Genomic DNA, 11286 nt, shown 5'->3' with positions numbered 1-11286 from the left:
TTCTGTAGCCTACTTTTTCTCTGGTTGAATTATCAATACTTAAATGGTAACTTGTTTCGGGGTTTTTTAGGTCAGTAGGTTATATGTTATTGGTATTTATTTGATATATGTATGTATCTAAAATATGCTGTCCTTGTAAATCCAAAGGTTTGTATTTCAGATCATCTAGTAACTATTTAGTTTTTTTGTTCAGTTTAATTTTGATCCCTAATCATTGAATAAACGTGGGAAAGCCTTTACTTTCAATCCACTACTGTTTAATAATTAAAGGTCAATAAACATTAATAACAATGTTTTTAAGAATACAACCACACACATGAAAATAAATATTGAAGTATACAAACAATGAATGTTTTGACCTTTTATGTCAGAGGAGAGGAACTTTACTTTTTTGTTTAGAGTTTAATTTACATATTATTTGAGCAAAGTCTCACATTGGAAACTCTTTTTGTTTTACTTGATTTGTGGATATGATATCTCCACAAGAAAAAAAAGAGCTATCATATGAAGCTCAGGTCACAGCTTTAGCCACCAGGTGGAGCAACAGTGAATTTGGCATTGATGATGTGGCAGCTCAGAGAACTTCACTTGCCACAATGTCTGAGTTAAGAAACATTCACCATGCACTTTTTGTGCTCAGGCCTGAATATCTTCCAGGGAGGATTTTTATCAGACAGACTGACACATGTTGCTGCAGAGTTTTCCTGCTGGAGACCACAGTCAGCTAAGACCCTGACCTGTGTTTGACAATTTAACCTTTTCCACGTCTACCCAAACTTCCACAAAGTTGCACCTCTGACATCTGCAGTGGCATTTTGTTATTGATTTCTTTACCAATGCTGCTGAAGGGCAAAAGAGAACTATCTCCACCATGCAGAATGTGACAAACAAGAACCTGAATCATAGCTATCATAGACATAAGGGTTTTATGGACAATCTTGTTCTTTTTGGAGAAAGGTGTGGAAACCATAAGGCAATTTTCCGAATTTACATGTTGCATTTTCTATGAATATTTTGTTTGAACTGTAAGTGAAGAGAGCTGGACTGGTCGACACACAATAACAACTCGTTCCTCCATAGACAAAAGACAAGATAAGAAAAGACGATAAGATATGCATCATTGTCCCTGAGAGGAAATCTGCCTTAAGCAATAGTACAAAAGAAAGGTACAGGTCGGGGAATGAGCTGAATGTTTCATGTCCGATATGTTCTTTTCTATTGATAAGAAATACCATATAGGAGCATCTGCTCTTCTGTCTGTTTCTGATTTACTGTATACAGAAGTCGGTCTCTGAGTTCTTTTTTGACTTAGCACATGTTGCACACACGTGTACACACAGGTTGAAAGCCAAATAATTGACTCAATTTGTCTCCGGCTGTTTACTGATGTGAGGTATAATTGAGGCAGAAATCAGAAACTATAATTTACTCAATGATTTGGATTTTGTAAAACTCCTGTTTTAAAGACAGAGCACCACAAGTGTGTGTGTAGTAGTTTCCAAATGTGTATTTTTTTTCCATTTTAGATGACTAGAAATAAGGATATTAAACTAACAGTAAAAGAGATTCCTTCTGTGTTGATTTTCACTGACAGACTTTTATAAACGGAATTAGTTTTCCACCAGTGCTTCACTCACTCACAGGTCCTGTATTTATCAAATGATCAATCATCAGGTTCAAATTGTGTTTGACAAAGACAGACATAACCACCTTGATGAATCAAGCAAACCATGTATCTGCAGTATTAATAAAGTATGTTCCTTTTTTCCTGTTCACCCCCTTACATTCATTTTCTTAAACATTTGTCATATTCTATATTTCAAAGAGTGAATGGTTGACTATTATTTTATGCATGGCATGTCAGTTTATAATCTGTTTAAGTAATGCAAGCAAAACAACAAAAGAGAGTATTAAAATGCAACCATATTTAACAAGTCAATCTCTATGGCACCAAACGAGATCATTTATCACCCAGCTTTATATCCCCACGTTTTCCAAACGCAGCCCCACTTCACACCTCACAAACAGTGTGTGTGTGGATGTTTGGGTTTATGAGGAGAGGGCCCAAAGAAAGAGGCTGCATAGCTATTGTTGGGCAAAATGCCTCAGTGAGAAAGTGAGAGGAAAAGGGGGAGGTTGTATTTGTGACAACGTGGTGGAATTGGACTCAAAGAGGATTAGTCCAAGTTCTTAATGTGTGAGATGTATGCATATTTATCATTAAAACATGCACGTAAGAAATAAAAGTTGTCTTATTTCTATGCAGTAAGTGTGGTGAACGTAGCCATGGTTACTTGCGGTATTTCATAATGCGCTTGTAAAAAAAATCTTAAATGAGACTGCGCTGTTGCTGCTGCTGTGGACGTTCACCTTCTCCAATAATGGTACAGTCCAGCACCAGCTCGCCCCCAAATTGCGGTGCTTGCCTATAAAAAAGTAACCGAGTGCACAAAGTTGGACAGAGAAACTGGCTGTGAGAAGTTGAAGTGAAAAATATCTGGAAAAAAAAGCAGACGGAGAGATGGAGCAAACAGAGGTGGTGAAGCCAGAAACTCTGGACGACCTTATTCAAGTCCTGCATAAAATCTTCGAGGGTGACAGCATCAATGTTGAGGAGGTGCAAGATATAATGGAAGCATATGAGAGCAATCCACAGGAATGGATGAAATATGCAAAGTTTGACCAGCACAGGTGAGGATTTTATATACGAATAACAGCCTAAATCGAGCTGCCCTGTTACTAATCTGTTAAAACGCATGTTTTATGCTGACGCACTTTGTCATGTTCACCCTGGTTTATTGTACTGTTTTTAAATTGGCTCTATAGTTTTACCCAACACAGGCCCAGTTTAAGCCTTAAATTTGGAAAGTTGTACTTGAATATCATGTCAGTTTCTCCACTTTTTTTTTTTTTTAAAACAACCTAATTGATAATTGCATGGAAGGCTGAAAAATAGCTATGTATTTATCTCTTCTTTTGTTTGCTAACTTCATAACTTATTTTTAGTAGGCCTAAAATATTATTATAAAGTCTACCATTATAAAAGCACCCTCCCTAAATTTAAAGAAAAACAAACATGTTTTGTCTCAACAGCAGCGCGGCAGCCTCAGTTACATCCAATTGAAATGATCGGAGAAAACAGAACTTGTGCTGTTTACATAGATTGATATCAGACCAGATCATTCACAACACCACTTTTACACTGAGCTGAAAACCTCATATCAGACGCGTTTCTAACATTTTGTTGATCACACTTCAAAAATATGGCCCCACTCTATTCAAAAAGTGCTCAATGGCTCCCGTATGTGTTGTGATTAGTCAAGGGTCATTGAAGGGAGGGTGGGAGATTCATCCAATGATCACCGAGCTCGGACACACACCCGCTGATTCCTGCGGGGATGGGCAGGAGCGCCTGTTCGGAGATGCAGCTGCCTCGAAAACATTGGCAGACAGATGGGAAAAACATGTTTAGCAGGGAAATATATTTTCCGTAGGCTTTAAGTGTTAAAAATAGATTTCATTCAGAAGTAAATGACCCTTTTGTAACACCTTACAAGTTATATTTTTATTTAGCATCCAGGCCTATCCAAAACCTGTACCAAGCCTTCAAAGTCCGTGATTTAACACTAGGCCTAGTGATTGGTTAATGCTCACTGCTACACAAATTAAAGGCAAATATTTCATGACTTTAACAAGAACATGAATAATAATTAAAACAACATTATATTATATTATATTGACTTGTACGTTTTTACTTGGTGAATATTTCAATACTTTTATTAAAAAACAAAAAAAAGGGAAATCGATGTGCTATATTATGTCAATGCATAAAAAAAAACAAGCAGTTAAGGATGATTTCTGTACAGTTTGTCCTTAAATGATGCTTTAATGTTTGAAGTGTAGTCCTTCTACTCATGACAGTTTTGCTTTTTATCACTTCATTGGAACAGCAGCAATGATACATAAGGTACAGTTTGTCTCCCGGTTGGTTAAAAAAATGTGTTATTCCTCAGGTACACAAGGAACCTGGTTGATGAGGGAAACGGAAAGTTCAATCTCATGATTCTTTGCTGGGGAGAAGGACACGGCAGGTGAGAGAACACCACAATCAACATGACAATGTGAACTCTGTTGCAATACACAATCAGAAAGTCTTTCATTTAGTTTGAACAAGATCTCTGAAAGATTACTAATAAAGTTAATATTATAAACCTGTTTAAGTGTTACATTTAGGAAGCAATATCGTTCATTCATTTTATTGCCAGTTTATCCTCTTTTATTACCAGACTATACTGCCAATACAGTCTGTTAGCAAACTACTGATGTTCTCTGGAAATTATTGTAACTGGTTATTGGAGATAAGACAGTTCAATGTTCCACAGAGGGAAAGATTATGTAAATAGACAACGTTAGAACATCAGATGCAGAGGAGATTATTAGTCTGATGATATCAGTTTAATAATTCATTGCCTCACAAAAGGTCCTGCATTAAATCATTCATTAATCTAGTATCTGCTAGTCTGTATGAACAGTATCAGCTTGTGTAACACTTTGGGTTAACCCCAAAACAGACAGTTTTTTAATATCGCTCTGGGGTCATTTGAAAGGACATTCTGACACTGTATTCTTGTGTGTTCTTTACAATTTGCAGTAGCATCCACGACCACACAGACTCGCACTGTTTCATGAAGATGCTGCAGGGCCAGCTGAAGGAGTCGCTGTTCGACTGGCCTGACGGTAAATCAAAAGGAGACATGGTGCAGAAGTCGCAGAGAATTCTCCAGGAAAACAATGTCGCTTACATAAATGGTGAGAAACGATTCAGTGCCGATTTTTCTTGACTTTTTTAACTACAGCTATTTAACTCACTTTGGTGTTTATACCTTTCAAGTCTATTAGTAATTGTGTTGTTTTTTTGTGAGGGGGGCATGTTGTTAAACTGGTTCATAACACAGTGTTATAACACAGTTAAAATCCTCATATCCACCAGAAAACATCCTTCATGTTTTGTTCCACATGATGTGTGCGTACAGAATATTTTTCTGGAACTCAGACATTTTTCAGTCGAAAGTCTGTGGCACCACGTCATTTCTTTCTTGTGCAGAGTTTCCGACCTCTGCAGTTATGTAATGTCAAACTGGTCCCATAGGAGTTAACAGCCAGTTGCAACTTTCCAATGAACAGTGTTCAGGTCCTGTCCCAAATCTCTGCTGACTTAGTGTTTCTCCAAAGCCAACAGAGCCCTGGTGTGATGTTTGCTCTCAGTTATGGGTTACAGCACTGCCAGTAACTGCCTGTGAGCCTCATTTCAGCGGTGTACACTGTCTAAATGCATGATTGTTTATGTGCATATTTTAGACTCCCTGGGCCTGCATCGTGTGGAAAATGTCAGCCACACAGAGTGTGCAGTCAGTTTGCACCTGTACAGCCCTCCTTTCCAAATCTGCCAGACCTTTGACCAGAGGACAGGCCACAAGAACACCGTCAAGATGACCTTCTGGAGCAAATATGGCGAGAGGACTCCGTTTGTAAGAGACTTTTTTCTGCATTTAACACAGACAGATCTAATCAATACTACCAACAACCAGGGAAAGAAATCTTTTCCTCTGATTTGTGCTTCCAAAAGCCCCCTGACCATGAATACAGTTTTTATTAATTGAAGCCCAAACATTTCAGAAATACTGTTAATATGGAATTCAACTGAGAGATAGGGGATATTATGACAAAAGGCATAGTGCAAAAATTTACAAAAGTATCATTTCATGCAATACTTTAGTAACCTCTGGGACAGCTACTTCAAATGGAAACAACAACAATCCAATCAAAATCAAAACCTTCTTACTGAACTCTTACTGAACTTACAGAAGTTATGAAGAGCTGTTTTTTATGACTATATTATATTTATGCACACAAATGCTCATTTTGGTATATTTCTAAACACAGAAATTGTTTAAAAAGTGAGTGAACATGAAGGCTTCCTCACCCTGCCTTATGAGCAGGAAGTGGCACATTTTTATAGTGTCTCACTTCCCTCATTAAGTTTAGCCACAAGCGGTTCAAAAGGCACCCTGTTGAGATTTAGTGGTTTCATAAAAAGTTTCCATTTGTATTCAATTTAAAGTAATTAAACAAAAATGTTGCTCCGCAGGCAAGAAAGGTGATGTTTTGAACACATAAAAGCAGTTTATTTCAGAATAGCTAACTGTCTGATATGTATACACATTGTAATTCAAATCACTCAAATCAACTACAGGCATGACAAAAACAACATAAAAGGTAAATATGTCAAACAAAAGCACCTGAAGCATTCGTGCGCCGCCTGGGTCCCCTTCTAACAACGGCGGCCTTATCTCAAATCCACAAGTTGTAAAAGCATACCTTGACCACAACACTGTTGAGTTACTGTAGACCATAAGATTGCATCACAAACAAAGATAAGATAAGAGAAGAGCATAAAAATGTGCACACAATAAACTAAACCCTAAATTCAACCCAAGCTTTAAACAATTGTTGCTGTATGAAGTGTTTTTAAGACCAATGACCGTCTATGCACCATGTAACATAAAACTTCCTTTAAGTCTAAACTGGAAGTCTTACTCTTGTCTTAATAATCCAGGTTCATCCCAGGAAATGGTATACTTGAAGGAGATGTGTAACTCATTGATAATGAGCTGAATGAAAGGTCTAACCTGTTGTTGTTTTTTACTCTTTTATTAGGAAACTACTATTTCACAAGAGAACAACTAATGGTGACTGAAGGAGGATGAAGACGGTTGCATTTAAAGTGACAATGTTGTTAAAATGATTCAAGGGAAACTGCTAGGGGAAGCTAAATGTGGACCTACTATGACTAAGCACCCATTTAAAAATCAGGTACTGGCCAGTTCAAAAGGACAAACCCAGTAATTAGAATGGCTTTATCACTGCCCAGTGCAAGCTTGGCAAATACTGATGAGCACAGGACGAATGCATGAATAGGCTTGGACATGGATTGAATCTGCCTTTTGTTTGCCGGGCCTGAGGAGACCCTTTTCCAATAACAACATTCCTGTCTCACCACGACCTGTGTATCCACACTTTTGTAAAAGTTATAGCCCATAGTCAAAAAAGTAAAGCTTCAGCATTTGAAAAAAAAGAGTGTTATAATACTCTTACAGTGTTTCTCTCAATTTTTATATTTCAAGAAAAAAGACAAACAGTTGCAGTCAACAGATTTGTTATCAATCGAGCACTTTTATAGTTGTATGTACTGTTGATTTATACCCACTCGAAAACTGTCTTAACACCTGTTGAAAATTGTGATGATGTTTGTATAATCTAATTAAAACAAAGAAACCATTGTTTCATTTGCGTTTGGAAAAAGAAATGTAAAGCTTTAGAGTTGTGTTGTTTTTAAAAATGCCATGGTTGTAATTTATTTGCAGGTTTTCTGTTAACGGTGGGAGTGTTTAAATCAGCGAGCCGCCGTGTTACTCCTTAATGTGTTCATATGTGACTTTTTGACCAAGAGATTCTTGTGAAGGGAATATTTTGTATGATATGAAGATGACAGTTTTAGATTGAACTCAATCTCTTTCTCAGGATTTGGGCATATTTTAACTGTAGCTGTATTTGTATAGTGTATAGTTCTTACAGCAGATCACTTCTCATAGCGCTGTTAAAAGTATGCATGCTTCCTGTGATGCAGTAAACAATAGAACTGGCCATGACTGTAGACCAATAAACACTTTAACCCTTTCACAGAAACTCAAATTGTATTGCCTTCTTCTTTTGTTTTAAATATTTGGTTTGAGAGGTAAATAGTTGGCATCAAGCAATCATTTTTGGTGTCTTATTAATCTTTAAACTATGTTATCTAATAGTTCTTAGAATGCCTCATTAAAACACAAGTTTATTGAAGTAATAACATAAATACATTCATGTATTAACTGTTCTCTCTGATATCAGCAACTATTTCCTCCTGTACTTTGGTACAAAGGAAATGTTTATTTTTTATTACCATGAATAAAATAGATAATGTTAATTGTACACTGTTAGTCTAAAGTATGTGCTCTGTTGGTATCTTTTTGGCAAAAAGTTTGTACGCCATGCAATGGCATTGAATTAAACATGAAATTCATACCAAAGGATAATGTGCCATTAAAGAGAAACAAGAGCAAAAGCAAAGCTCGAATAGTAAGAACAAATACTCTACTGTGATCTAACCCTTGCTCAGTCTGTATGGCCCTGGTTAGGGAACCAAAGGGTTGCCAGTTCAAGTCCCTGTGTGGACCAAGTCAGGAAATTGGTCTTGTAACTGGAGAGGCACCTGTTCACTTACTAAGCACTGTCCAGGTGCCACGTGCACCTAAATCGATAATACTCCACTCTGCAAGTGGTTGGTTACTTGCCCTGTGTTATTTTTTCTCCATCCATCCATTTCCATCCATTTTCTACCGCTTATCCGGGGCCGGGTCGCGGGGGCAGCAGTCTAAGCAGAGACACCCAGACTTCCCTCATCCCAGACACCTCCTCCAGCTGTTATTTTTTCTCTTTTACTTTATTTATTGCTCGGTTTGTGAAATAAAGGAAACATCAGTGGTTTCTGTCATTTTTAAAATGAGATTTGATACCTTAAAATTTGAGAGAGAAGTTAATCAGATCTTAATGACCATCCTTAATTGGATGTATTGAAAGTATTTCAGGATAGTACAACAAAGGATTATATTTCCACTTTTTTTTAATTAGTTATCTATTGGTATGAATGTAAAAAAAAATCCCAATCATATCTACTCATCCAAAATAAACAGTACTTTAAATGTTGAACTATTTTGGATGTTTACACGTTCCCTTATTTCCTTCACTTGTTGCAGTCTTCTGAGATCTCAGATCAGAAACTGAAGTTTGTCCAACAAAAACATGCGTCACTTGTCACCTTTCACAATTATTTACCTTCGCTGAAAGGACAAAGTGTGGTGGAGGCGAGTTTGCTCTCCTGTGTTTTCTCTGTACGAGGTCAACCACAGGAAGAGCTACAGACAGCATTATGTAACAATTAAACTACAGCCTCAATTGCCCCTGCAAGGAACCAGTTTTTATGAGAGGACGCAGAGAAATACGGTTATCTTCATCATTATAAATGTTGATATTAAGCTAGTAATCAAAGTTAATCACCTGTCAATAAAACAACAATTATCCAGTGTCAGAACATTGAGCATCATGATTCATCAATAGTGAAGATAACAAGGACACGGAGCGTCTTGTTTTCACAGATAAAAACTTGTGTACTGTAAAACTCCAAATACAGCATATCACAGTCCCTTTTACTAGCCTGGTGTTGCAGCACATTTTAATAAATAAAGGCAGTACTCAATTAAAGGCCTCCATGCATTTAATGTTAAAATAAGGAGGAAAAAGCAGCACTGAGGAAAACAATATAGTGCATCTGTCCAAGTAACAAAAATGTCTAATCTGCATGTGTACAGGACATAGAAAGTCAAATGAAATCTTCATTTTGTACACAGTTATCATACAAGGATATTGCTGCAATATAATTGTACAGACGTATAATCTTTCTCATCTTTGCTGTGCAGGAGTTCAGTTTCAGAATAACAAACAGCCAGTCTTGTTTTGACTGCTGGGTCATTTTATTGAGCATTTACAATAAATGTGGTCATTTCATAGAAGTAGAGGTAATTCAATACCTGAGACTTTGACAGAAGTATGTAACCTTTTCTAAATCCCAGATTATTGCAACTGAACTGTATGTATGATGTATAACTTTATGTTGGTATGTAAAACACATGTATGTATGTTTATATGTACAAGTCTCTGTATGTATACCCAGTCTCAGACACAAGAAAATATGACTTTTTAGAACTGCAGCATGGTATTTGACACATAGATGCACTATCATCCAAATGCAAAGTTGAATGCATGAGTGTTAATGCAGCTAAGAGAGGTGCATCATGGGTGATCTAAAATTCAGAAGGATTGGTTTTAGAAATGTTAAGTATAAAAACACAACCACTTGTTTCACTTTAATAACTGATGGATGACTCCCATTGCTTGAGAGGCTCATTTTTAGGACAGTTAAACCTCTTACAGTAAGCAGGATGAACCCCCCGATGTATTTCACGTTTCTTGTTTGAAAGCACTCTAATTTAGGGAATTAGTAATTTAGGAAATAAAAAAGTAGAATTATTGGATGAGATCTTTTTGTGTTTATAATGACTTTTGGTGATTTGACAAGGCCATTGAGGTCATTGAGTGTGTTTTAATATTGCAATACCAGTTATAATTCAGGAGTGTCACTTTTTATTTGATGCTACGTTGTCTGAGTCAGCTTTGTCCCACAGTTTTTTTGTAGGAGCTATTATAGTGTAGTCTTCATATCTGTGAAGCAGCTACGACTAATGGTAGAGGTCATAAAACATGAGAGAAATATTCACAGTTCGCTACCCTCCACTTTGTTCTGGTGTACAGAGAGTAATAGTACAAAGTGGAGTCTGGAAATTTCCCCTGTGAAGATAACAAAAAAGCTTGTGTTGTGGACTTTTCTACCACACCGGAAGACGCACAACAGCTTTGATCATTCTCTTATCGAAGTGGCCTCAGTACATTGATAGTGAAATGCTCATTAATGTAACAAATACTATCACATGCTCAGCTGCGCTATCAACTCGCTGTTGCATGACAGCTCATTGTTTCATAACACAAGCATGGTACAACTCTCTCTCTGCAACTTCAGAATAATTAGAAAAATGCTAATAACAAAAAATGTTGAACATAGATAGGCTAAAAATAATTAAGAAAGCCTATAAATGTTTAAATTTTGAAGATTTATGTTTGGTCTTTTTATGCCTTTATTGTAGAGATAGGAAGTTAGATATAGTATAAGAGTTTGGAGGAGAGAGTAAGGGATGATATGCAGCAAAGGGCCAAGGTCAGATTCAAACCCATGGGCGGCTGCAACAAGGACTAAAGCCTCTGTATATGGGGCAAGCAGCATAACAGCGAGGACTCTTTTTGTAAAGTTATGTATCAAATGGCTGAACAGTCAAGATTTAAAGTAAAAAGGTCAAATAACTCAAAAACAAATCAAAACAGAAACACCCTTCAATTTACTGACCTCAAGAAGTGACACAGTCATTCATCCCTCGCACAGAGGTCAAGAAGCTAAACACAAGCTGCCTCTCAATACTTGCTTAACAACCTGCTCCACAAATTGCATACTAGCAAAACATAAATAAGGCCACACCCTCAGCTTGCAAGACAGCAGCGAATGTCTTCAGCATTTCTCTTAAC

At 37.0% G+C, this 11286-nt stretch overlaps 1 protein-coding gene across 1 annotated transcript; it reads left to right on the top strand.

Annotated features, from left to right (window-relative positions):
* The first annotated feature begins 2396 nt into the window (after positions 1 to 2396).
* Positions 2397 to 7746, top strand: cdo1 (cysteine dioxygenase, type I). Its single transcript, XM_079348616.1, has 5 exons — positions 2397 to 2691; positions 4014 to 4091; positions 4652 to 4809; positions 5359 to 5528; positions 6718 to 7746. The coding sequence occupies exons 1-5, from the start codon at positions 2522 to 2524 to the stop codon at positions 6745 to 6747; spliced, it is 606 nt and encodes a 201-aa protein (XP_079204742.1). The 5' UTR covers positions 2397 to 2521; the 3' UTR covers positions 6748 to 7746.
* The last annotated feature ends 3540 nt before the right edge of the window (positions 7747 to 11286 follow it).

This window comes from Symphodus melops, assembly GCF_947650265.1.
Source record: "Symphodus melops genome assembly, chromosome: 1".
NCBI classification, from domain to species: Eukaryota; Metazoa; Chordata; class Actinopteri; order Labriformes; family Labridae; genus Symphodus; species Symphodus melops.
This window is presented reverse-complemented; position numbering and strand designations above follow the sequence as displayed.

What these genes read in the sequence shown, in the direction of transcription:
- cdo1 (XM_079348616.1), top strand. Translation starts at nt 2,522, where the DNA reads ATGGAGCAAACAGAGGTGGTGAAGCCAGAAACTCTGGACGACCTTATT. An exon ending in GCAAAGTTTGACCAGCACAG is followed by an intron (nt 2,692 to 4,013) that starts GTGAGGATTTTA and finishes GTTATTCCTCAG; the next exon opens with GTACACAAGGAACCTGGTTG. An exon ending in ATGGCGAGAGGACTCCGTTT is followed by an intron (nt 5,529 to 6,717) that starts GTAAGAGACTTT and finishes CTCTTTTATTAG; the next exon opens with GAAACTACTATTTCACAAGA.